At 32.3% G+C, this 27,721-nt stretch overlaps 3 protein-coding genes across 4 annotated transcripts; 1 reads left to right on the top strand and 2 right to left on the bottom strand.

The window, feature by feature from the left end:
* Positions 1–3,300: 3,300 nt before the first annotated feature.
* Positions 3,301–4,377, bottom strand: LOC130891557 (60S ribosomal protein L37). Of its 2 annotated transcripts, none has more exons than XR_009058914.1 (2): positions 4,300–4,377; positions 3,301–3,631 (listed from the first exon to the last, which is right to left on the bottom strand). XR_009058914.1 is itself a non-coding variant. In XM_057796384.1 (2 exons), exon 2 carries the CDS (start codon positions 3,619–3,621, stop codon positions 3,352–3,354), a length of 270 nt encoding a protein of 89 aa, XP_057652367.1. In that variant the 5' UTR covers positions 3,622–3,631; positions 4,191–4,325; the 3' UTR covers positions 3,301–3,351. The 2 variants fall into 2 exon arrangements, 1 of the variants encoding a protein (XP_057652367.1); XM_057796384.1 differs by having other exon boundaries at positions 4,191–4,325.
* LOC130891546 (glycosyltransferase 25 family member) lies at positions 3,721–18,383 on the top strand. Its single transcript, XM_057796367.1, has 10 exons — positions 3,721–4,248; positions 4,504–4,732; positions 7,943–8,152; positions 9,932–10,145; positions 10,201–10,432; positions 10,493–10,561; positions 10,617–10,674; positions 10,811–10,935; positions 12,506–12,710; positions 14,112–18,383. Exons 1-10 carry the CDS (start codon positions 4,073–4,075, stop codon positions 14,274–14,276), a joined length of 1,683 nt encoding a protein of 560 aa, XP_057652350.1. The 5' UTR covers positions 3,721–4,072; the 3' UTR covers positions 14,277–18,383.
* Positions 18,384–19,736: 1,353 nt separating this feature from the next.
* LOC130891554 (uncharacterized) lies at positions 19,737–25,008 on the bottom strand. Its single transcript, XM_057796380.1, has 4 exons — positions 24,993–25,008; positions 21,838–21,873; positions 20,361–20,659; positions 19,737–20,250 (listed from the first exon to the last, which is right to left on the bottom strand). The coding sequence occupies exons 2-4, from the start codon at positions 21,869–21,871 to the stop codon at positions 19,750–19,752; spliced, it is 834 nt and encodes a 277-aa protein (XP_057652363.1). The 5' UTR covers positions 21,872–21,873; positions 24,993–25,008; the 3' UTR covers positions 19,737–19,749.
* Positions 25,009–27,721: the final 2,713 nt, after the last annotated feature.

Consider the following 27,721-nt stretch of genomic DNA (forward strand, 5'->3'; position numbering starts at 1 on the left):
TTAACGCCCTCGAGAATAACTTCAAGCACGTTTTTCACATCAACGGGACTCGCTTGATGCGATGCGAAAGTTTTAAATAACATACATTCGTTCTTACACGCTATCAGTATTGCATATAACGAAAAATTTTGTAAGGGCTATGAATCTACCTCACTAACACTTTGACTTTGAACCCCGGACTATTTACCAGTCGAGTAGCAACGACTTGGCAAAATGAGTTTTTTTTTGAGGACTATGCGACTTTCAAAAGCTTGATGTAAGTACCACAGTAGTCTATGGGCCTCTCATTCACAGAGAAGGTGTTCGGCAGTTTTCTTTGGATCTTACAGAATCGACAAGATCTGTCAGGAGTTTCTCCGATGAATTCATCTGGAAGTTCATTAACAAAAACACTGTTTTATCATATTTTACCTTTAGCATGTCATTCAAATTATTATAATCTTCACGCTATATAATTTAAATGAATATATTGGAAGTTTTTCACATTAACGGGACTCGCTAGATGCCATGCGAAATTTTTAAATAACAAGATCTGTCGGGAGTTTTTCCGATGAATTTCAGATGGTAGTTCACCGGACAGTGTCCACGGAGCATATCAGTAGCTCATCTTTGCTTAATGAAATGGCCTTTTGAAACCCGTTGGTAGAATAAGAAAATCTCTTCGATTGCTTCTGACCAGAGGTCTTATTCCATGTTTTTGATTTCTTGATGGCTTTCTAGGAAACCTATGAAACGTTGTGGTTCTATGAAAGGAATGGTTTAGCCTTTTTCCGTCAGATGATTAGCTTGTTCGTTGTCGTGCACTTTGGTTTGGTCAAGTACCCATATTAAAGCAAATTTGTTGTTTGCTCCCAGTGAGTTCAAAGATTGAATCGTTTCTGTCTACTTGGGCCTCTCTGAAAGTCTAGGTACTCTTAGAGGTCTTCTTGCTCTTAGATACTGATCTGAATGTAATCTCCTTCTGATAATACTTAACGTTATAAATCGTTCTTCGGATGACATTTTCTAGGTAACGGACTTCCCTCTCTGATGTAGCTCTGGGGCGACCGTGACCGGTCTTAGCGCAACTCTACCAGTTTCCTGGAAAATGGTCACTATCCACCTCACCGAAGTCCGTGACATATTCAGACAAAGGGCAATATGATTAGATAAACATTCTTGATGTAAAGCCACTATTCTTGCTCGATGATACTTATATTACCCGGCATTTTCAACAAAATTTAAATGAACTCGCTGTCAAGTTAAATCTTATTTATTTTACAAAAATTCATATATTTACGGACGCACGCCCCTGAAGTTGTCCCGAACGACGCGGTGCGGAGTTCGGGCAAGCGGCCAAGTGCAGGAAAGACACTTTACGCATGAGTTAGGAACATTATTTTTTCAACGACCGTATATACAAAAAAGTATACCAGCCCATTTTTCTAAAATTATTTTATTCCAACAAACATAATAATTACAAAACTTTAACTAAAAACTACTAATTATTATAAATATTAATATTGAAAACACAATTTGTTGTATTCTGTAGACTAGTAAGAATTGCCGGTCCAGTGGAGTTATTTGGTTTCAACTGGAAGGTAGATGACGTCGATGAGGATGGCATCGGTTGCAGGTCGCATAAAGATGATGATGACGGTGACGGCAAAGGTTTTAAGTCATTTGGCAGGTAACAGCTCGGAATTAGTTTCATTTGCAGCCTTCAAAATGGCTTCGGGAAGTTCTTCATCGGATGAATCCAATAATATTAATGTATCGGATTGCGTTTAATGTGGTTTAATCTAGAAGAAGATTGCACTTATTCGGTCACTTCCAAGACGTTTTGAACAACTTTGACGTTTTAGTAACAATTACATGGTTATATAAAAATAAATCTGTATTATTTTATATTTTCAAAAAATTAAAAATGCTACAAAAAGCTAGAAAAGGTTTAAATTTTATTTGATGGACTATTTCGTAAATATTTATTTACCTGTAGTAACAATAGTTATAATCTCAGAAGTAAAAAACTATCTAATAAGGTCAAAATTTGCATAATTTTACTTTCCCGCACTAGTGCGGGAAAGTGACACTTTCAAAACTAAAATGCGTGCGGGAAAGTGGGTTAAAACGCACGGTCGTATAAAAAATAATTTTTTGTTACAATATTGTTTTTATTTTCATGATAAGGTGCAACAAAATTTAAAAACAAAAAATGGGCTCTATATATAGGCAAACTTAAAAGTTTACAAGGGGGAGCAAGACTTTTGGAGATGTGTATATTTGTCTCCCTGTCAAATAGGGGAGGGGCATTATTCATAAAGCCTGTTCAACTCAATTATTTCATTACCTTCATCACATGACATAGTCACATTGGGCATTTTTCAAATTTTCTGGGCTTTATGAATTCTATATACTAATCACTTAGTTCATATCATATTATGGTACAGTGATAATACAAGGCATCAGACATCTTTGGCAACTCGTGGGAAACTATTGGAGATTGGCTGGGAAGTGATGCCACATCTCCAATACAACCCTGATCTAGCACCACCAAATTACCATTTATATCGAAGTTTGCACAATTCTTCGAATGGTCAAATTTTCACAAATGACGATGACCTTCACCTACTTAAGTTTTTTGCTGATGACTAGAAATTTTTTGAACGTGGAATCATGAAGATGAGAGAAAGATGGCTAAAGGTAATTGAGTAAAATGGAAAATATATAATTGATTAAAAACTATTATTTGTAAAAAAAGTGTTTTATTTTATACTACAAATCTGAAATTACTTTGTCGCCAACCCAATAATATTAAAACATTATTTGTAATAAATAAACACCAAAAAAATATATAAGAATGAAGCTACTGTTCTTACACACTTAACTTTTTTAAAAAAATATGACAACAAGTCAATACAATGAAATTATAAATTAATGCAAAGAACTTATATTTATTTGATCTGTTTTGTAATCCACTGACCATGTGAGTATTATTGATTGCTTTTTGGCATCCTTTGATCATGTGGCAGTATCGGGGCTTTTCACATTTCTGTATTCAGTTACTCCCACACATTTACTATGTCAATAACCAACTTATAGATTGAACATAAAATAATTTTATAATTGGAATATTAGCAAGTGTACAGTATATCACCAAGTTATTATTATAACAAAACTTAATTTTCAATAGAAACTTTAGATCTTTACATTTATAATAATAAAGGAAATATTCAGATTCATATTTAATTTTGAATGAAATATTTACTCAAATATAAATTCAATACCAAAACTATGAGGTTCAATTAACAAAACACATCATGAAAATCAAACTTCTTTTTAATTTATCTTATTACAAAATAATTTCATAAGCTACGTTGATTTCTTAACTGGTTTACCACCTTCACGGAATCCATTACGGAAACGTCTGCGAACAATTTTAAGATGACGGAGACGGCCAGTTCCAGTTGTCTTCCTCCTTTTGGCTTTGATGGACCAGTTGTAAGAACGTAGTTTTGCTGAAGGGTACCCACATTGGGCACACTGCGATTTCTGTATGTGATATGAGGACCTACCACATCTTCTGCAGAGGGTATGAGTCTTATTACGACGTTTACCAAAACTTGATGTACCTTTGGTCATTTTGACCTACCTGTAATAAGAGTTAAATTAGTTAAAATTTAAGTATAACTGACATTTTATTATAATGTTTTAAGTATTTACCACCAAGCCTTATTATCATTCTAGGACCAAGTTATTAATAATAAATAATAATTTTGGTTGTTTATAACAACTGTTATCTTTTAGTATTTGATGTATAAAATATATATATCTTCATTAATGAACTTCCTCATAACGTCTTCTTAATCAACAATTATTGATAGCTTTTATAGTAATTAGGACATAACGAATATTATATCAGGAGTAAATTTGAAAATGCCGCCATTGACAATTAATCCAATCAAAAAATGATGTGCACGTTAACAGAAAAATGGCTGTCGGAGTTGTAAGCATGTTACATTACTTATAAAAAGCGATAACTTAAGGGTTCTTTAAATTAGTTATGAGAAATAAGTGAATAAAAAGTTTTACAATGAAGTTTTTGAACGTTTTTATACTTGTGTTTGTGATAATGACAAAGTCGCACGCCGATAATAAACAGCCTACAGTTTTAGTGTCGATTTTGGTTAGAAACAAAGCTCATACTTTACCTTACTTTTTATCTAATTTTGAAGCTTTAAATTATCCTAAGGATCGAATGGCTTTGTGGTAAGTTACTTATATTTTTATTAAAATTTCTTACACCATTTATAACCTTACCTTATCAAACGTGAGTTAAGTTAAAAAGGAAAAGGAAAGGATAGCGAATCGGTTGACGCTTTTGACATTACTAATTTCATTATAATCAGTGTTGCCAATCCAAATTTAATTTTGTGAAAACTTTACATTCTATTGCATGCTATTATGTGATGTCAATTCATTCTGGATAGTATGTTACTTGTAGTCCTTTTTACATTATTTTAGGATTAGAAGCGACCATAACGTGGATAATAGTTTGGATATTTTACGGCAGTGGATCTTTTCAGTAAAAAACAAATATCATTCTATTGATACTGAATTTATTGAAGGTCTTACACAATACTCCAATGAGTATGGACCAGCACATTGGACTAGCGAGCGATTTCAACATATAATTAATCTAAGAGAATCCGCTCTTAATTTTGCAAGGAAAATTTGGGCTGATTATCTATTTGTAAGTAATAAAATTTTATTGCCTAACATTATACAAATAGTACTACCTAAAAAATACAAAAAAAGTTCAATTCCATATTAATGACATGTTGTATGTTGGTGTATTCTGTGGTGGATCATAGAATACGTGCTTTATCAGTTTCAATGCTCGACAGCCTATTAACTTTATTCCAGCCTAACACAAATAAATTATGGAAATAACCTATATTTAATATTTAAAGCGAATATAATTGTTTTGCTTTATTTTTGAAACATATAATTATAACTACGACTGGGTCTTGAAACAGTCTCTCTGTCGTACACACTTCCCAGTTGCTTCATTTTTAATAAAATCTGGTTTGCAAAAACATCCCTTGACACATTTAGGATCACAATTGGCAAATTGTGGATTTGAACAAGTGGGTATACAGGGAGATCCACATGTGTAATGCGAATTTGGATCGTCACAAGGATCTGGAACAATTATATAATTCATATTTGGCAATATTAAAGTATTGATATTAATGTTATCAAAAAAATACGAGGTGTGATTGAAAAATTATTACTTATACAAGTATTTAAAAAAATAGATACGTTTTATTTCTGATTTGATTTTAAAAGAACTGAATTAATTGCGTGATCGCTTAGTCCCCAATTCTTTTTACTGAAAATAAATTAAATATTAAAAACTATATTTAAGTCTACTCACTGTTATTGTCATATGCTAAACAAATATTTAGAATCACTGACATACAAATAAAAAAAGTACTAGTCAAAATAATCTTCATATTTTTGAGAATGTTTACTGCTATATAGAATATAAAATACAAGTTGCAATCGTCGAATCTTCTGTTCTTGCTTCTTACCTGATCTGTCTTATTTATACAAGAAATGTAGGTGTAAAAAGTCATTATATTCCGAGGTGTTGATAAGATTGATAATTTAATAGGGTAATTACTAAAATTTGCAAACAAATGGTTAAGCTTTGTTCTGAAAATGAATTGGACTTAACCTAAAAAGATATAATTTAAAAATAGCAATTTTATATTTTTCCTCAGCATAAAAGTGACAAGCCATTAGTTACATTGTTTTTTTAAAGTGATGTAATCTAATATGCAAACCTACACTTTTGTTAGTACATAAATCAAAAAAATTAACCAATTAATTTTAAAGAAAAAGTTATTGTTATTCTAAAAGTGGGTTTTTGTGCTTATTTATATTAATTTCTCTTATATAAGAGTAGCACATTGAGAAAGAAAGAAAGAAATCCGTGACATTAATGTAAGATCATCATTTCATTGTTTGAAATTCTAAAATTCTAAGGAAGTTTATTTTACCGTTTATAATATAAAGAAAAGGAAATGAAAACTAATGAGTAGGATGATGATACCTATTTTCAAATTGAGTAAATTGTTGGCATTAGTCTCAATCTAATCAAGGTCTTAGGATTCCGGTACACACCGGAGTGAAGGGAAATTAAATAGTTGATAAGCTCGCTAAAGCGGTGGCAAACAAGCCTTTCATGGGACCTGAAGTCTTCTGTGATATCAGCAACAGAACAATAAAAAAAGAATTGAAAAAGAAGGTAGATAGAAGCAAAACTAATCATTGGGACAACCTACAGGACAAAGACTCTTCTGGGAAACTATAACCAGAGAAGATCGGCTGAATGTATCAACCTAAGTAAGAACAATTTACGAATACGGGAGTTCTATCGGGGCACTCTCGCCTCAATAGACTCCTTAAGACTTTCTAGAAGGAGTGGATTTACAGTTCAGCTGTGAACACTGGATTTCCCAGTATCGCAGCAAGAAAGGAGAACATAGATCCTTTGGGTCGCGTTGTATATGACACCCAATATTTATATACATACTTAGGGTAGTGATAGGCTATAGTATTGTTCAAATACACAGAGTTTATAATACAGGGACCAATAAAAAATCCTACTTAACGTGAAATTGCTCAAATTACATTATTGATTCTTAAAATGAACGGTAATAGAAATATAACATTAAATGGTAAATGGCGTATATGATTTATTATTTCGATGTTCTTATTAGTCAGAAACTATTCAGTTTTTCAGACTATACGACTAATTGCACTAATGATGAACAATGACATCCACTTATATACAGGGTGTCCCAGAAATTGTACGTCAGGCTGACACGGGAGGTAGATCAGCTTTAGATCTATCAAATAAAAGCAACATGACCTCAGTAAAAGTTTTTTAGTTTTCGAGATATTAACACTTTTAGGTTTTTTCAGAAAATCTCTACTTTTTGCCCTATTTTTGTCTGTTATGGGCATAAAAAACCTCTAATTTATAATTCTTTTTTTTCTGGGCTACCACTAATAGTTGGTTGAGACAACCCAGTATTCATTTTAATAAAAAGTAGCACGACATTAACAAAAAAAACAACTCAATCTTACCTTTTGTTTCAAAGCGAAAACCTTAACTAAAGTTTGGTTAGCGACTGTGAAAAAAAAATGTACCAGACTGAGTCAGAAAATGTTCTCAAAAACTAGCCTACTTAGTGCTCTTTAAAAATGGTATAATATTCATAGAATTATAAATTAGAGGTTTTTTATGCCCATAACAGACAAAAATAGGGCAAAAAGTAGAGATTTTCTGAAAAAACCTAAAAGTGTTAATATCTCGAAAACTAAAAAACTTTTACTGAGGTCATGTTGCTTTTATTTGATAGATCTAAAGCTGATCTACCTCCCGTGTCAGCCTGGCGTGCAATTTCTGGGACACCCTGTATATATCTGTGACTTTATTTTTATCAGGAAAACACTGTATACCAGTCAGCTTTTATTCGATCTTCTAATCTAGCAGCAATTTGGGAAGCGAATAGATTCCAAATCTTGAAGAAAACCTATATAATTTCGTAGGGTTCTTGATTCTATGATAATAATTTTTACCTGATACAAATTATTTCACATACATTTTTTGCAACTGGACCTGGGCATTTCAGCTGAATAAAACTGATGAAAATAAAGTAGTCAGTGTAACTTTCTATTTAGGACTTCTGACTAGAATCTTCACACTTATGAAACTATTTCTAAATGTTTAATCTTATTGAGTCTCGAGTCACAATGTTTGGGATATCCAGTAACTAGTCGGTATTGTCATTGCCTTGGTGTCAAAGTTATGTCTGAGCCAACTTGCTGGCAAATTTTTAAACGAGTAATGTTAAATATAAATTGTTTATTTTTAAAAATATTTTAGACTATAGATTGTGACGTGTTTTTGGTAAACCCCGATACTCTGAATTATTTGGTTTCCAAAAATTATACTGTGGTCGCACCGATGCTCAGATCTGATAGTCTCTATTCCAACTTTTGGTATGGTATGACTGATGATTATTATTATCAAAGAACAGATGAATATACACCTGTTTTATATAGAGAAAATCTAGGATGTTTCGCTGTACCAATGGTAAGTAATTTTTAGATTTAAGTTTAGTATAAGATTGACGATACATTATAAAAAGAATTGGGCGGCCGATCTGAACGATACTCTAAACAGAGTATGGAGGCGAGTCTGTCCCATGAAGGGGCTCGGAAGAAAATTTGGACGAGCCCTTCCTCTCACATTACTTCATACGTACAAAACATACATCCTCCCCATAATCGAATGTGGAGCATACGTCTACAGCACTTTACCCAATTATCTCCTTAAACAACTCCTGACCTGCGAGCAGTGCATTCTCAGGTACTTCCAATACAACTGTAGATTCAGCCCCAGTAACACCGTTTATGACAATACAGACATAACCCCTATACTAAGTCGTCTAAATGATCTCGAAGCCCGCTATGTGATTCGTACCTTCGAATTCAACAACTTCGCTGCCAAAGAAACTCTTCTAACCCCCTGGTTTTCCAATATGTGGCCTATCGGTTCAAGGCCCACAGGCCAAATGGCCGATGGAAGGGAATAATGCAGCCGCAGCTGTATCCGCCCACCCCCCATTTAAATTTTTCAAAAAACAAACAAAAAATACTCAAAAAAATCCCCAAACCGTGCAGAGAGAGCTCTCTCAGGACCAGTTTCAACAAACCTTCCTCCTACAACAAATTTCCCTTATTCTACCTAAAAATTTTTCAAACAATCTCTTTCTCTCTCATAAACTATCCTTCTCTAACAAGCTAACATGCTTGGAATTTGAGGATTTAAAAATGTATGAAATTTCAGTTATAATTTTTGAAAAAAAAATCTCCCCTCCCTTTACCAGAATGTTACTGATTGTTTGAAGAGGGTTAAGTGGAGTTGACTCGAGCATTAATGCAAACGGCGTAACCATCTATCAAAAAATTTTAAATCTTAAATATAGAAAAATTAAAAACTCTATGAATTAATAACTATTTATGACTTAGAAAAACTCACTTTGATGTCTTACGAAAATAAATTATATCACATTTATCCTAAGAGATTGTCTCTTGCAAATACAAAAACATTTTTATAGCAAACTTCTTAATATTTTAATAACATAATTATAAACATTACAGTTCACACAGTGTGGGAAGACTGAATGACATTAATTTATTATTTCAGTCAATCTACAATAATTATAGAAAATCCTGAAACTTATCAAATTTAATTTGTAAATTGACTTTCTTCAATACGTTAATGAAATTTCCACTTGGTGACAGGATTTTAAATTTAGAAAACCAAATATATAAAACAACAATTAGACGTATAATAACATACCCAGCAGAGACAAGACCCGATACAACTAAGACAAAAAGACAACTAGAGACAACGGAAATGAAAATACTCAGGAAAATAGCAGGGAAAACACTTTTAAACAGAGAAAGAAGTGAAAACATAAGAAATACGTGTATGGTAGAAAATGTAATTGACTGGGTACTAAAACGAAAACAAGAATGGAATAGTCACATTAGCAGAATGACAAACGAAAGCTAGTGCGTATCGCAAGGAATAAATCGCCAACAGGCAGAATAAGTATTGGTCGACCAAGAACGAGATGGTGTGACAATCTGGATCCAGGAGGCTGAAATTGAAGAAGAAACAGTTTTTAAATGTACCATACAAGAAGGAAGAATAAGAAGAAGAAAACCAAATGTTATTCTTGTTTTACATTTATGTGTTACTTCATTATTTAATATTTCATATTTATAATTTAGATTTAATGGTAATTGTTGATACATAATTGCGGGTTTTAATATTGTTAAGTAAAAGGTTATTATTTTTAAGGTTCACACTTGTGTTCTCATAGATTTAAGGAGATTAGAGTCTGATTCTTTAACCTACGTTCCTTCCAAAGTTGAAAATTTCGATGGACCAAATGACGACATAATCACTTTTGCTATAAGCGCGAATAGAAGTGACATAACTTTAAACATTTGCAATGAACTGAAATTCGGGTATTTAATGTTACCTTTAGAACAAAATGATGAACTGAGTCTAGGTATTTTTGTTTGGTACAATTTTTGAAACATAAATTGAGATATTTTTATTTTTAGATTATGATCAATTAACTAATATCAAATTAGAAGTTTTAAATGAAATGAACACTCTTTACGTTAACGATCTTTTGAAAAAGTTCGTCAGGGATCTACCAAAAAAAGATATGTTAGGTTTTGATAAAATATTTATGATTAATTTATTGAGGAGACCAGAAAGAAGAAAGAGGATGAACGCTTGTTTTGACGAAATTGGGATTCAAGTAGACATTTTGAATGCAGTTGACGGAAAGTAATTAGTTTTATATTTATACTCTTTGAAAAAAAATATAATATTTTATTTTTATTTTAGGGCATTGAATGAAAGTTTTTTAGAAAAACTCAAATTTATGCCTGAATTTTCGGATCCCTATCATAAAAGGTAAGTTACTTAATAAGCAATTTTAGTTACTCGATAATATTGTCCACACTTTCAGACCAATGAAGTTGGGAGAAATTGGTTGTTTCTTGAGTCATCTAAACATATGGAGAGAAGTAAGTGATTTTTAAATTTATTTTTCGATACCTGCTTTTGTAATTTATAATATATATTTTTATTTTCAGCATATTTTCAAACATACTCTTTCCTTTAAATACTGAATTATTCATTATTTAAAATTACATTTTGTAGATTGTTGCAGAAAATTACCAAACAACATTAGTACTAGAAGACGATATTCGATTTGAACCCTTCTTTAGACACAAAGTCCAAAATGTGATGGCAGAGGTTAGGAAGCTACCAGATTGGGATTTAGTGTAAGTTTTTACTTTCTTCGATATATTATTTTATTAACTAAAACCTTTTACAATATAAGCTTTGTTAAATTTTTTCGAGGTACAGATTCCGAATTAATTTAAAGACCGATCGCATGCGCACTTTCAAAATTGTCGCTCATCGGGGGAGAAGTCATCGACGTGACCATTTTAAAAGTGCGCATGCGACACTCCTTAAAGTAATTCGGACTCAGACCCGCGAACACAGCTATTGTCTTTTGAACAGCATAGCCGGTAATTTCTCAAAATTCCGAGAGTTACGCTCATGCATAGCAGACATGATTTTTTTAGGTTTATTTGAAAAGTGCAGTGATTACTATCTACATGTTTTAAAACAGAAAATTCTGTCTGTTAGGTACTTCTCATAATAGAACTGTTACTATAAATGGACAATTTACCCAAATTGTTTTTATTAATAAAAATATTGTATAGTCATATTTTATTATGATATTTATACAAAATATTAACAAAGAAAACAGAAATTCTTAATCGGAAAACATTACATATTGGCAACAAAACATGGTATTTAGCAAATTTCATATTTACATTACAGACTGTATATTTTGACACGAGAATCACAAAACTGGAATATAATTTCTCTGTTTTAAATATCAAAATATTAATCAATCAATAATATTAAAAATAAAACATTTTCTATCAAGATATTTGATATAATATATTAAATATTTTCAGCAAGGCATGAGAAAGACAAAATTATTACTACATAATATTTCTGCAATTAATGCAGTTCCACATTTCTTTATTAGGTTTTCTTTCTACTTTTTGACATTTTTCGTACAATAATCTTTGATGTTGCTCGTTTCATTCAGAAGTTGATGCTGAAGTTCCATCTTTTCTTCAAATGTTGGTTTTCTGTATTTTATATTCTTTTTCTTAGCTTTTCTGGTAGAAAAAAGTCTGTGCTGCCTTTCAGCGTTTACATTGTGTGCATTTTTTCCTTGAAGCTTTAATTGTTATGATTGTTCGCCCTTTTTGATAAATTTACCAGATTTAAACAGGTACTTTGATGCTGTTTAATATTAAGTAAAGTACTTTTGTCAGTGCAATTATCAATCATCTGTCTTATTAACTGTTGCCTTTGAAATAATTCTTTTCTGATGTCTTCAATGCTGCCAATTTGTGAATTGACCATATCCATAATTGTTTGTGAATCCACTTCATTCTTGCGAAAATACCGATACGTTTCGATCAGCGATGGGTAATTTTTTGAAAATTCGCTAATGCGAATGCAAATATTAATAATTTCGTTTGAATACACTAAACAAAAATGTAAAAAATACACTTGTCAAAAACTCACAATTTACACAAATCAAAAACGGCTTCCCAGCTAACGTTCAACAACTAACCAGTAGGTAGTAGTAGTGCTAAGCGATCAGTCTATATCTTTCAAATTAAGCTTATTCTAGTAATATAAGTCCAAGATTAAGAATTGAGAATGTCTAGAATCCTAAATTGGTTATGTACCTAACTGACCAATATTGGTTAACAGTAACATTGACTTTTTTAACAATATATCTCATAATTTTTTCAGATATTTTGGTAGGAAGCGATTGCAAGAAAGTGAGGAACCTTGGGTGGAGGGTACTAACTTCCTTGTTCACGCCGGTTACTCATATTGGACTTTGGGATATGTTTTAAGTTTTAAAGGTGCAAAGAAGCTTCTCGAGGCAGATCCTTTAACGCGCTTGGTTCCTGTAGATGAATATTTACCAATTTTATTCGATAAACATCCACAGGTAGTTATAGTATTTAAGATCTGTTAACCATATATCAAGTTATACAATATGTTCTTATTTTATGCTCCATTAACGTATCGTCTCGGATTACCTAATTTCTAATTATATTAATGTTACTATAAAGAATCATAAATCTACTTATTTAACTTCTCCTTACTATTGTATTCATCAAGATTTATTGTAAACTGATCGTCTCCTTGTCGAAACCAACGTCTTAATTAAGCGATTCTATATGTCCCTTAGACACTTGAACATTATACCAAATCTTACAAACCCTCGACGAATTTACTTTAAATTGACATAAAAAATCTGAACGTGAAAACCCCAATAAGTTTATAATAAATTTTACGAATACCTTGTACATGATGAATTTATAATAATTTTTGCTAAGACATTCTCTCCAAAATTCTCTCACAGCCGCTCAATGAATTTACTTGAAATTTACATCAAAACTCTGAAGGTGAAAAAATCCGAGCGCCACTGAGATCTTTGATCGTCTAAACCAACCGTCGCATCCTCTTTAGGTTACTAATGAGATGTTGATTAATTGATCATTATATGAAAAATATGGTTGTCTAAAAATGAAATAACCATGGAATATTAAATTCATAACAGATGATTCTCCTCTTAACCGTTATCTTGTTTATAGCACCAATAAAACTGTACTTTTATTGTTATTTTTAGAGTTTGGAGCAGTATTCATTGAAATATTCTGAAAATAGTGCTAAATATTTATTTTTTATCAGTATTCTTTAACATGAGCTGCAAGAACGAATATAATTGTCTCTGGTCTGTAAATTTACAGTAATTTGGCAATCATCTAAATGTCTGGTTCATAAAAATAGATTCAGTAATGCTCTTTGTTCGAGAAATATGTCATTTTCTTAAAATAATGTTAAAATGTCAAACATAATATATCGGACCATGAACAAGAACGAAATTATGAACGAAACGTTCTGTTCTCGGTGGAAATTTAAAATTTGAAATCTTTTATTTTTAATACTTAATTTTCGTGCTATAAATTTTCCATAACTATTTTTTAGTTTTCCTTTATTTAGGGACCTTTATTCAATTGTGTGATAGAACAATTATCAGTCGTTTGGATTCATCGACATACAGGGAATTTAATATTAATTACCAATTTTTTGTTGCAAAATCATATAGTAAAAAATTACAATCCTCAGTTATCTGTTAGCTTAAAAAAATTAATTATAGTTAACCATATAAGAGACATTGAGCTCAGATTAAATACAACAGATGTCTTAGTAAGCCGGAGAAACGAAATTTGGAGAAAGGTGTAAAAGGTAGCTCAGTAAAGAACTATTATAAACAAACATTGAATATAACCTTCAAGTAGTAATCACATTTTCAATAAATCTGATATAATTATTTTATTTTTAGGAATCATGGAAAGGACACTACCCAAGAAGAGATTTAGTGGCATTTTCAGCTGCTCCACTTTTAATTTATCCCACTCATTATACTGGCGAAAAAGGATACATTAGCGATACCGAGGATTCGGTAATTGTTCCTGAGATATTAAGATCTACTAGGGAGGATCTTTAAAAAAACCCTAGCTAGTAACTTATGAACCAGAAATCATTGGAGTTGTTCTAATTACTTTCTGCTTTAATATGTGCTAAATTTGTGGTCAAAATTTAAATAAAAAATTGAATTTTTTGAAAGATAAGTTTCAATTGAATAATAATCAGTCTAAATCAGTACAAACAGCTTGATATAATTCTCCTCTACTCTCAAATGAATTTATTTTCTTATATATAGTACTTTCTTTAGCTTTTGTTATAGCTAATTAATTATATTAATTTGGAGCACATTGTACATGAAGCAACTAGTATTAATTTAAACCTGCAATAAGAAATAGTTTGATTCATGTAATTTAGAAATATTATTTCCTTTTAAACATTTACATAACACAATTTCATTTTTTTATAATTAAATGCTTCATATAGTTCTCATTTGAAGAAAACTACGGATTTTGCATTTAGGATTCTTTTGTCTAATTATTTTTTCATTTCGACCACAATTTTAGCTTTATGAATACACGTTGTATACTAAAGCCAAACCAAATAGTGCCTGTGTAATATTAGTAATTAAGATATATGCTTTGTTTTTATTGAAAATTTTACAAGGTGGGTCACATGTGATTGTTTTATAAAAAAATACTTTTATCTATTCTTGGGGTTCACGAGTCATGCAGATTACATTTTTTGTCCTTGTGATGCAAACGCCATCTAGCGGTCAGATACGACAACTAGGTGTCGGCCATATTGCTGATGCGTCTTTCTTAACCAAACCAGGGTGATAATAGTATCATACCTTCGTCTTCCAATTCTTTTGAAGAATTATTGAAAGATGGTGAACCATACTCATAGGACAGATAAATACCTTGTCAGATTAACAATTTCTATCAACAATCCGCTCATATGTATTAACTGCTATTTAACATTACGTCAAATTTCGTTTTTTAGTCTTCGCAAGACATCATAAGATGGGGGAGACAAAAAAAAGATACTGGTAAGCCCACGTGAGAAGAATGGAAAAGAGTAGAGTAGACTACCACGCATCGTATTTGAACGGAAACCAATAGGTTTCGGTCGTGAAGTTCATGCCGAAATCTAGATACTCCAGTCTGTCTAATTCGGTCACGCGTGGCCACTGGTCCTTATCTTCTTCAATATCTTCGTACCGTAGCTCAAACGAGTCACACCTACACTCATAAACTTTATTTTGAGCGCTCACGGTCATGATGAGTCAAGTTCTCACTATATCCTTTCAAAAAGATATGCTTCAACAAACAACAATCACTAGCAATGCTCCGATATGGCCTCTCTCCTTGAAACGCAACAACAATATGGCCGACTTTTGTTGTCATAACTGTTCAATAGATGGCGCTCGCGTCGCATCGACTTGCCGTGGCCTCGTGCACCCCAAGGATTGCCTTTTGAACAAAACGCATTAATCGAATAATATTTTTTTATATAAAGAAATATGAATTTTGATAATTTTTCTATGGAAGAATTAATAAAAAGTGCCATACACGTTTTATTTAATGTAATAATATTTAATTTTATATCAGCAATTTACATTTATCCACCTTGTATCGATACTAACCTTATGATTAACTAAAAAATATCCTGTTATATTTTAACAACAGAATTTCTCACTCTACACACTATTCTGCAACTCTATTGTCGAATGTGACGTGACAACACGGTGTTATTTTTGTTTAATTCTATCCACATTTTTCATTCTTGGTCATTATCATAGTCCTTGAAAATTTGATTTTCTGAGATCGTTGGTGATATTCATAACAAAATCGCCGATCAAAATATCTTTAGAAGAATATAGGCCTGAAATGTATTTTAATTACAATTATTGAATAATCTACTCATTTATAACTTTTCATAAGTAAGAACGAATAAATTGTTATTCTATTAACTGTTCTTCCAATCATAAGGAACAAGAAAATAACTACTAAGTAGTTAAAGAATGATGCAATATGCAATGATGATGCAAAAATAAATGTCACATAACATAGTACTTTTTACTATGAACCGTATCATACTCAACACATTGTTTACTACCACGACAACAACACTGATAATTACATTGCAAGACGAACCGATTATCGAAACGTTCGTGTTGCAATGTAATTATCTTGGTTAGGTGGTTGTAAACAATGTGTTGAGTATGTGACATTTATGTTTGCATAAATTAAATCTATTTGATTATTTTTTTGACTACTTAGCAGTTGTTTTTCTTGCTCCTCATGAATAGAAGATCAGTTAATAAGATAATAATTTATTCATTCTTACTTTTATATATAAATGGATAATTTGAAAATTGTGTTTATAGTAAATTATCATGCCGTTTAATCTTTAGACTTATGGTTAGCGCTTTGTGCGCGTACACATCCCTTTATTGGGGTTGATTACTCCCCTTGTTCTTTTGTTATAGTTTTTGTTAGTCCTGGCTTCGTTTGCCACCTTTCTCCATTCTTTTCTATTTTTGCATTTGGCTTTCCAGTCTACTGTTTCTAGGATTCTGGTATCTTCTTCAATTTGGTTTCTCCAGGTATTTCTTTGTCTACCTCTGCCTCTTGGGCATAGAGGTACCTCTTGTGTTATCCTCCTCACCATTTCTGTAGGTCTCCTTCCCATGAATTTCTTCCCACGCAAGAATTTTGCCATAAACCTCTTACATTTGCATCAGCTGTTTACTATATACTTTGTTATTGATAACTCGACCATTTGGAATCATTTTGAAGTATTCTATCATTATCATTATGCCGTTCAATCTCTTGGATTAGAGCTGACACTTTGTGCATCTACACATCCCTTTATTGGGGTGGATTACTCCCTTTGTTCTTTTTGTTGTAGTTTTTTTGTTAGTCCTGGCTTCGTTTCTTAGCTTTTCCCATTTTTTGTTTCTGCATTTTGCTTTTCAGTTTACTATTTCTAAGATTCTTCAATTTGGTTTCTCCAGGTATTTTTTGCTTTGCTTCTACCTCTTGACCATAGAAGTATCCATTTTATCATCCTCCTCACAATTTCTGTAGGTTTCTTTCTTATGGTGTGTCCTGTATAATTTAGTCTTAGTGCTTTTAAATACTTTATTATATTTTCTCCTCCCAGCTCTTCTTCTATTTCTCTATTATTCTTCAATCTTCTCTCTCCATTTCCTGTAATATTGGTCATTGGACATTTGTTTCCATGGCGTATGCAATCACTGGTCTTAGTAATGTTTTATATGTTTTTCCTTTTTCCTTTTTACTAATATTCTTGCATTTGGGTGACTTTTTATTTTTTTCCAAATGTTCGATATTCTTTTTGTATACGTCTATACAGTTACAAATACGTATTTATGTGTCCTTAGATGGTCCATTCGTCTTTTGTCTTGTTTTGCTATCTTCATGTATTTGGTTTTATCTTGGTTTATTTCTATTAGGGTTGGAGAGATCGAGTCGCCTTGTTTGAATCCTTTGTTTATTTCTATTTCTTCAATTAGTTTTTCCAGATATCTTACTTTGACTTTCATGTTTTGTAATATAACTTTCATTAATATCTTCAATTTTCTGGGTACCTTCAGTTTTTCTATTTTGTCTATTTTTTTATTCAAACGCGCTTTTCAAATCAGGCATATACCTGACAAATCAAAATTTCAACATCATCACGTGAGATATATATTTATGGTTTTTATACAGTGTTTGTCATGAAATATGATCATTGAATAAACGTGATAGTGGTGATTGTGGCGAATGAGGTTTTCCTATATACCTCAAAACAGTAGACCAAAGAAACTGCCTTTAATTATTATGTGTCATAACGTAACTTGACGAGGGTATTTTTTAGATTTTATTAAACTGTAGTTTATATAATAAACGTGCCATTAACTAAAGGATGTTGATATTTCTATTTAACTTTTTGTGTTGTTTTTATTGGACGATTCTTCAAAAAACATTTTATTTATAGTAATCTCAGGGATAATACAAAATATTAATTTTGAGGATCAAAGATTAGTTTGATGATTCATTTCATACAGGAATATTACATCCTTAACGTATAAGTATAAAGTGCCTTATTTTGTAAAAAATTAACGTAGTGCCATTAAGTTTACTCGTTTATATACTTTAATATATTAACTTTTCATTTATATTTGTATCATTTCTGAAACCAGACCACCGATAAAATAAATTAGTTTTTCAGTATTATATAAGAGATCTGGAAGAAAGAGTAATTTCAAGAAAATGAGCTAACAAAGAAACCATCAAAAAATGTGGTGATAGAAAGGGTAAGAATGGTAGAGCCGTCGAAAAAGTTGAAATAAATATGGAACGTATGTGATGAACTATATAAATATATAAATTGATAAGTAGTATATGGAGAGAGAATAATATGCCAGAAGAATGGAAAATACTCAGGAAATTATTGCTAGAACCAAAACTACTCTTCCAAATGTATCTTTTAATATAATGTTAACTACTCGTATACAATAGAGAAGCTTGGAGAAAAAGCACAACATAATATAGGAGAATACACGTATGATTTCTCAAGGTACATCCACAATAGGTGCAATACACACAATTAAACAGATAAAGGAAAATACCAGAGCTGAAATACTAAAGGATAGCATCGAAATTGTAATGGCTATGAGGAAATAAAACGCAAGTATACTGACCAGCAAAGGAGAATCTGGAGAATTTCCAATTAATCAAGAAGTAAGATACAAAGTGACTCACTATCTACAACGCTATCCAATCTATTGCTAGAGCACGTACTAGGAAATATAAATGAAGGAAACTTAAGAAACAGCGGTCAAATAATAACAAACGGATGTAGTCCTAATAGCTAAAAGGAGAAACATAATGAAAAGTATGTTAAAAAACTAATAACAGCAGAAGAAGAAATAGGGTTAATAAAAATGAGAATGAAACATTAATTACTCGATATGTCAAGCAATTTAAAACAAAATGGATATAGGCGATAATGAAATTCAAACACCATGTATCTAGTAATAATGATCAATTAGAATAAAATTAGAATTGACGAAAATTAATACAGACAACGCATGAATGATGAAATAAAGTAGGAACTTGGACGGAAAGATATAGTTAGAAAAATAAAAACACAAATATTAGGATGGTTAGGACATCTGATGAGAGAAGGCGAAGAAACAGTAGCATTGTCAAATTCTACAGTAGGAACCATGAGGTAGAAGAGTAAGCCCAGATTAAAGTGATTAAAAGAACTAAAGGAGGAACTTTCAGTTTTCCTTTATGATTTTCTACCCAAAACTAGTTTCCTTTAAAAGGCAATAATGTGCAGATAATTTTTGACCACTGAAAAGCATTAAGCATATTCAGTATATTCAGGTTCATTAATTTTCTCCGAACATTCTCAAAAATAATTCGTTTTCTGTATCAATGAGTGATTGAATTAGTTTTTTTTTTCAATTATAAGCCAATATAATTTTCTATAAAATTTATTGAAAAACTACATAATAATAGACTAATAGATATTTAGTAATGATGACCAGAATGATGGTATCCGGCATTAGATCCTGCACTGTGTCCATCCTTAGCACTAGCAGCAGCAACTGCCAAACCCGCGGCGGCGGCATTCGATTGTGCTATTTGAGCAGCTTCAGCGGCTTTAATAGCGGAAACCTCGGTTTGTTGGAGCTCGCTGATAGCACTTTGAAGTTGCGATAAGATTTGTGCTACGTTTTGTTTGGCTTCCTCTACCATACCGTGCTGGGAGGCAGCCGCGTTTGAAGCTTCAGCAGCAGCTTGTTCAGCGTGAGATGCACCAGCTTGCGCAGCTGCTAAAGCGGCATTAAGGCTGTTAAGAAGTGCATGAGAGTCTTGTGATGATTGAGCAGCTACTTGAGCTACGGCTTCAAGTTGTTGTAATTGAGCAATTTCCGCTTGAAGTTGTTGTTGACCGTCGACGACTTGTCTCTTAAGATTTTGGATGATAGCTTGTTTACCTACAAGAGCAGCCTGAGCGGTTTGAGCGGCCTGAAAGTACAATTTTTTTTTTAAATAGCTTCTAAGTACTGAAAAATAACTGGCTATGGAAATATAAAGATAACATATAAATTTGAACTTTATATATTTTTTTGACTTACACCAATGGCGGCACTGGCTAAACTGCTTTTAATTCCAAAAGCTGCTTGACTTCCAGCTGTGTGTTGATTTCTGACAGCGTTTTTGGCTTGTACTGCCGAATTGTGTGCCAAACTTGTTAATTCTGCTCCTGAGGTTCCTTTTCCATTTCTAACGCTTCCTGATTCGGCGAAATGGTCAATTACTTCAGCTCCACCATAACCTGCGGATTCGTATCCTCCAGAAACTTCTAGATTATGTGAAGATTGAGCATGTTGTTCGGGAACTACGAGTTTAGATGTTCCAGCCGATGTAAGGGCAACTTCGTAAACAAATAAATATGTCAATTTTTAGATTATATACAAGGTTTTAGCAAAAATAACGGTGGATGTGTTTTTTCAGCAGTAAATACATATGCTGCATTTAATTCAAATTTCAAGAAGCCTTGCATAAAAGTAGAGAATTTTAGAAGTTAGACACCTCAGTAAGAATTCAAAGTGTCGCTAAAGAGCACGAGCATTATTTGCATCAATAGGAATGATTCAGAGTACATTAAATGGAAAACTACGCCAATATAATCGTTTATCTAATTTAGGTACGGTGGCACAATTTTTTTTTCCAGCGAATTTTTGTCTCTTTAAGTAAGATATTATTTTACTTTATGTACTTTACGTACATAAAAATGATATTTTTATGGCTCTGTTATATAGCAGATCTATATAACAAATGAGCTATATATAGCTCTGTCAGCTGCATATAGCTCTGCTAGATCTAGCTGTGCTAAATGTAAATTTGATGCCATTCCGTGTAGCAGAGCTACATATAGCTTCGGAGAAATCGGAGTATTCAGTTCCCAGCTAGATGCCGAAGAAGCAGTAGTCGCTGCTTTCATCGCAGCTTCTGTGATATTTTCAACAGAGAAAATAGGCTTCAATTTGCTATATAGCCGGACTATATAGTGTATAGCAGAGCTATACAGCTTTGTTACATAGTGTAAACCTTGCTTTACATTACATAACCTCACTGATAATTGTTCTTCACTTGATGAATGTTAGTATGTTGTGCAAATATTATGGAGGGTAGAGGTAAGGAGAACCGTCTTGTATGGAGGATTAGTTGAAAAAATGTCCAGCTGTAAACAGCAAATTATAATACGAAGACTCGCCAAAATAGCGCTAGTGTAGCAGGTGGAAATGATATGAATTTAGTAGTTATATATTTTATGTACAATTTTCGAATGAATTTGTATATCAATAGATTCTTTGTAATAGTTATAATTTCAAATTTACTATCTTACTCTAATAATTTGTGGCGCTCTTTTTAAAATTCTTCCACTTGCTACTATAGCGCCACCTTAATTTGCTTCCTTTCAACAGACACTTTTCGATACATCGAGATGGCTCCCCTTATCTCTCTAAAGCAAATATTAAATAGACAATTTTTCCTCAATGTTATAGGTATACATAAAAATGAATTTGTAATAATTGGTCAGATACTTACCAAAGAACAAACTGAAAACGAAAAACCCGAACATTTCTGAAAAAGAAAAATCGACATGTTAAAACAAAAACTTGGTATTAACCATTATATCGGTTGATTTTTCAATATTATATTAATTATTAGAAATAATGAACACTCAAAAGCTCCAGATTTAAGATAAAAATTATTGAGTATCATATATAAAACATTTAAAAGATATATTAAGATCATCCAGAGTAATTTTACATCTAATTGTTCTTGTAAATGATGATTTCATAACAACTAAAGTGTCATGCTTGAACACGTTTTATTGAAAACAAAATGGAAAACCTAATTTTGATGATTAAATGAAAATTATCATATAAAGATTTCACAACTAAACGCACACAGATATTAAACTTATAACTAGGACTCGAAATAAGTAAAAATAAAAGCATTTTCTTCAAATGCTGTGAAATATTGAGGTGATTGCACCATTTAGAATACTAAAGGCCGCTTGACATGATGCAGTACAACGTGCAATGCAATGCAAGACGCAATATTTCTTGATCAAAAGCATGCGCAGATGAAGTTCAGCTGATTATTTCATGCAAGATCTTGAAATTAATAAGTTGCAATCTAGTTACTTTTGGCTTAATAGATCAGCTGACTTTCGTAAAACTTAGCTTTGTTATTTTCAATGTTTAACTAGTTACAAAATATTAGATAAAATTTGTGGTTAGGAATTTGGTTACTTTTACTGTTTACAGAGTAATTTCTTACACGTTGTATTGCATTATGTCAAGCGGCCTTAATAGATTTGTTGGTGGGTACTGAAGGTGAACTTAATACCAAAGGCTATTAATTGAAATATGAGATGTTACTCTTGATGAGAAAACTTGAAAATGAAAAAATACAATGATATCAAAATTTGATTAATAAACATTTATTAATTGAATATTTACCATGAAATAGAAGAAAAGTTTTGAGAAAATAATTATGATGGAGTTATAATTTGTATTGACATAAAATTGATAGAAATGTATTAAGAAACCCATCAGATAAATAGGTTGGGTTTACAAGAAACAATCAAGATTCGTATCTTGACTATAAAATAAATGAAATATGAAGCGGTGCATTAAACAGAAGAGATGGGATATCAATTAGGAGAAAGTAGTTAGAGAATCAATAGAACATCACAAATTTAATAACAAATATCTGATTGGAATGGAATCATTTTTTTTGTCATATTTATAGACAATATAACTGAAATAGTGGCATGGGCACTTGAGAGTGACCCCGTGGGGTAATGCCTGTAAACTTCACCACAGATGTCTAACTTTGAAAGCATGTTTGTTCCGCTATGTAAGCCGTTGTAATCATCAGCCCGTGACTGGTAGATTGACGGAATATAAAACTTGTCAGGACTTAATTGCTATGGTAAAAATGTTAAATAAATTTAAAAGTTTCTATTCAGAATTTGCGAAATTTTCGTGACTGGATCCAAAAATTTGAAGAAACAGACTTTAATAAATGACTTGAGAGAAAAATGGGTTCGATTGAAAACTGTTTTATGAAACTCTAGAAAGTCGATTCATAATTGATATTTTTATTACATTGGTTGACGGTAAGATACAAGACATCTTGAATTCATGTTCAACTTAATTGCTTTTGATGATTCAGGCTTAGTAAGGCGAAGCTAGCAAATACTAAAGATCGTATGATCTTACGAAAAACCGTTAATGCTTAATCTACAAAATTGCATTAAATACGCCATTCAGATGATTCAAAACACATTTATGAATGAATTGGAAGACGCTTATTCTAATGTTTAGATGTTACTGTTACTGGAGAAACAATACGAAGCAATAGTTTTAATTGAAACAAATCAAGTCGAAAAAATGAATTACAAATCCTAAAGGAATTCAGCGAAGCAAAAATTAGAAGTGCAATAATTTTAGTAAAATATTGAATCAAACAAGCTTCAAATCTATATGCTTCTCAATATTTTGCTAACGAGCTATTTCTTCACTATTATGAGTAAGTACTCATTGTCTAAGTATGTTTGATGGGATAGCTCTCCAGATCGATAAGGAAGAGGCTTAATTGATGCGACTTCGCTATATTTGTCCACGGAATTCTTCCGATGAAACAAATAGGGCTTCTTAGAAACAATGATCCACTTTACTGGACCATGATCTGAATGTTCGAAAAGTAATCCGGATTACGTTCACCAGTGAAAATTGGAAGTAATCGGGTCTTATGTTAGGATCTCCTTTTCCCTTCAAAACTATGGAAATTTATGATTAGCTCTTAATGGCAGCGTTATCGACACTTTACTGGGGCTTGCAATTTTTGCACTTTTTGGCATATGGATATAACAATTACTTGTTTTCCAAATTTGACGTGTGCTGGTGAATTCTTGATAAGTTTTTAACAATAATTAAGAAGTACCTAAAAACTGTTACACAATGAAAAAACTTATTTATAAAAACACAAAATTTGCATTGAAAACGCAACGCGTTGTTCGTATATTGATAATAATGGGTTGGGATCGTCAATCAGTTGATAGGATCATATTCATTCATTCAATTGATTCTAAATTTGAAGAAAATAAGTAAAAAATAAGATCAAATGATAGTTAGACATAAAAATGTGAGGTGTATATAATCGTAATTTAAAAAATATGAAATTGAGTAGATATTTAGATATCAAATCAAAAGCGTACAATATAAAGTAGGTAGATCAATTGTGGAAAAAGATTGAAAGGGAAAGAGGTATTTGGAAATAAATCTCTGTTGGATAATCTGAATATTTGCAACTGTGGATGACGTTAGAATTATAAAAAGTGTGAATAAAAAAAAGTAGACTTGGAAACCTTATTGACAGTGTGAAATTTGAAATACTCAATTGTATAATGATATGAGCTTGCGAGAAATTCACGAAAATGAAATTATTTAATACTGCAATAATCACAAATATCTATCGACAGAAATCGGATTTTTCGGATACGACATGGTGTTATGTTAATAATAAAATTCGAATCTTATACCCGGTGATTGAAAATTGTTATTTGAGCTATATCATGATGTGACTTAATCTCGAAAATGTTTTTATTCTTAATGAATCACAACTAAAGTATTAATCAACACTTGGTGTTACAACAAAAGCTTTTAATATATAATATAATAACTCACTGCTTCACAATATTCGTTGTTCTCACGAATTGGATGAACTACAGTAACTATTTTTTCTTCGCCCCTTCGTATTTATACTTCCGATGCGTTATAGTGGGTGGGGCATTTTTACAATCTCTTGTGCTAATCTGGGTATCGAACCATATTAATTCAGAAATATGCATGTTCACTTGAGTTTATTAATTATGGTTATTTGGTAATAGCTTCAAGATATACGTATATAGAATAAAACTTTATAATGAAAGAACAATTTTGTGAGTTTTGGACGCTTATTGATATAGTAGAGAGACAAAAATTGGTAGATAATATATCAAAACGATGAGTCAATAGATATTTTGACTTTAGCAGTGTTAATAAAACTTCTACACAACAGTATTGCAATTCAGGCGTTTGTTACAAAAACCAATATACTTCAGTTTTGACTTTTTTGGGAAAGTGGAAAAAACTTTGTCGCCCAATGTTTTGCTCAATTTGCTTTTTTCTTATGTAAGACATATTTTATTTTATAATTAGTGAATGGCCAAAAAAAATTAATCAAAATTCTGGTAATACTTCAAATAACAACGTTGTTTATCCTTTTTTTTATGGACAATGGTTGTTTTTACGGGAATTTCTATGGAACTAGGATTTCAATGTGCAAAAGATTAAAAGAAATGTTTATTTTTTAAAAATGTTAAGTTGTAATGACTACAAAGAAAATCAGCATAATTGTTTAATCTTCTGCGCCATTGCTATCGTCTTTGTTGTATATTTCAACTTCAGCTCCAGTACTAGTACTGGTGCTGGGCTAAGCAAGGTTTGATTGCAGATTGAGATAATAGTGGACATTCTTGGAAACTTTCAGGCATTTAGCAAGATTTCGTAAAAAACCTAGCTTCTGGGGTTTGATTTGAATCTCACCTTAATACAGGGGCTTTAATGTTAGTTCGGTACCAAGTTTCTTCCGGATTCGCAGATGTATTGTTTCCCAGGCACCTATGTAAGAGTGCTTGGTCTGTATATAGTCTATTTCAGCAGTTATTTTAATTACTCTTACTGATTTTATTTTCATAGGCGAATAATTTTAGCATCAATCTTAATGAGGATTAGTAAGCGTTAAAGCAAATTTTTTCCGAGACTTGACAGCTGTCATTAGCTGTCATTCTATGTATTAGAGTACGACTTTCATGAAAAATGTGCCTTTGCGCTATTTGAACATTCACATTTTCCTTGCCTGCTCTCCAGCTTACTGTTGATGCTTTGTGTGTGTGTGTGTGTGTGTGTGTGTGTGTGTGTGTGTGTGTGTGTGTGATTTAACAGGCCCGTAATGCCTTTAGATCCGATTGTTGTTCCAAAGAATTGTTGCGCTGTTACAAGATAGTCGGGGGCAACGTGAAACTGTAAGAATTGTTGGTGCTAGTCTTTGTGGTGTGCAAAGGGTGTACCAGCGCTTTCTGGAGACTGTCCACAAGTTTGCGGAATAAGACAGCTACTGCGGTTTCACTGCGAAATCAGTTGGAAGAAGTGAGAAATGTCAAAGTTAGTAAATGGACCGTTAGAAGACGACTTCATGCTGCTGGACTGTCATGCAGAAGAATGGCTACAGGTCCCCCGCTGCAACGCCAACATCGGACTGCAAAATTGACATTTGCCAAATATTACGTTCGTTGGAATGATGATGACTGGAGCTGGGTATTGTTCTCAGATGAGTCGCGTTTTTGCCTCACTGGGTAAGATGGATGTCGACGAGTGTGAAGAAGACCTGGGAAAGATATCTTGAAGTTTGCATTGACGAGCGTCTTCCATTTGGCGGTGGGTCAGTTATGGTTTGGGCACAAGCTCATACAGAGTTGGTCTTTATAGAAAATGGCTCCCCAACCTCTCACAGGTATATTACGGAGGTGCTAGAAGACCATGGTATGCCTTTAATGGTCACTATGGGGGAACGTGGCATTTTTATGCAAGATAATGCGATGCCACATACAGCCAGAATTGTCAGGGAGTATCTGGATGAGGTAGAAAATAGGCGGTTTGACTGGCCAGCCCGCAGCTCAGACATTAAACCCATAGAACATATCTGGGAGGAGTTGTCACGACTGATCCGCAAACACACACCAACACCAAGAACTGCCCAGGAGCTAAGAAGATTCCTGTTGCAGGAATGCGATAACATCGACCAGAATGTGATCCGCAACTTAATTCAAAGTATGCCGTGCCGAATTCAAGCAGTCATCAAGAGGTGGGATACACGTTATTAGTGTCAAGTTTTTTTTATTTTGCTCGTTCCATATCTTCCCTAACAACAAAATGTTGAATTTCGCCCAAAATGTTAATTTGTTACTTTTACAGAATAAATCATTAAATCAAAGAAAAAAATGCATTTTTCTTTACTATAGAGTCTTACATTCAGGTTACAAAAGCAGATGAAATGATGTACAGTTTGCGAATACTAACGTAAAAGAACATGAAAATTTTAAGATGACTTCAATTTTTTGCTCGCCAGTGTATTAAAAAAATTTTTTTGCTCTGCTTTCACAATCTTAAAAGGAGAAGGTTTCTCCTTTACTGCTGGTATCTATCCCAGTCAGACTGTATATTTGCAGTGTTACAAATGGTACACGTGTCAGATCTCGGTAGTCCAAACTTAATATTAAATGATGTGAAAACTAACCAATATGCTTCGTAGGATACATTAATATGAAACTTCTGTAAAAACATTTTATACATTACTTTGACAGAAAGTGTTTCTG

Source organism: Diorhabda carinulata, chromosome 3, assembly GCF_026250575.1.
Source record: "Diorhabda carinulata isolate Delta chromosome 3, icDioCari1.1, whole genome shotgun sequence".
Classification (NCBI taxonomy): Eukaryota; Metazoa; Arthropoda; class Insecta; order Coleoptera; family Chrysomelidae; genus Diorhabda; species Diorhabda carinulata.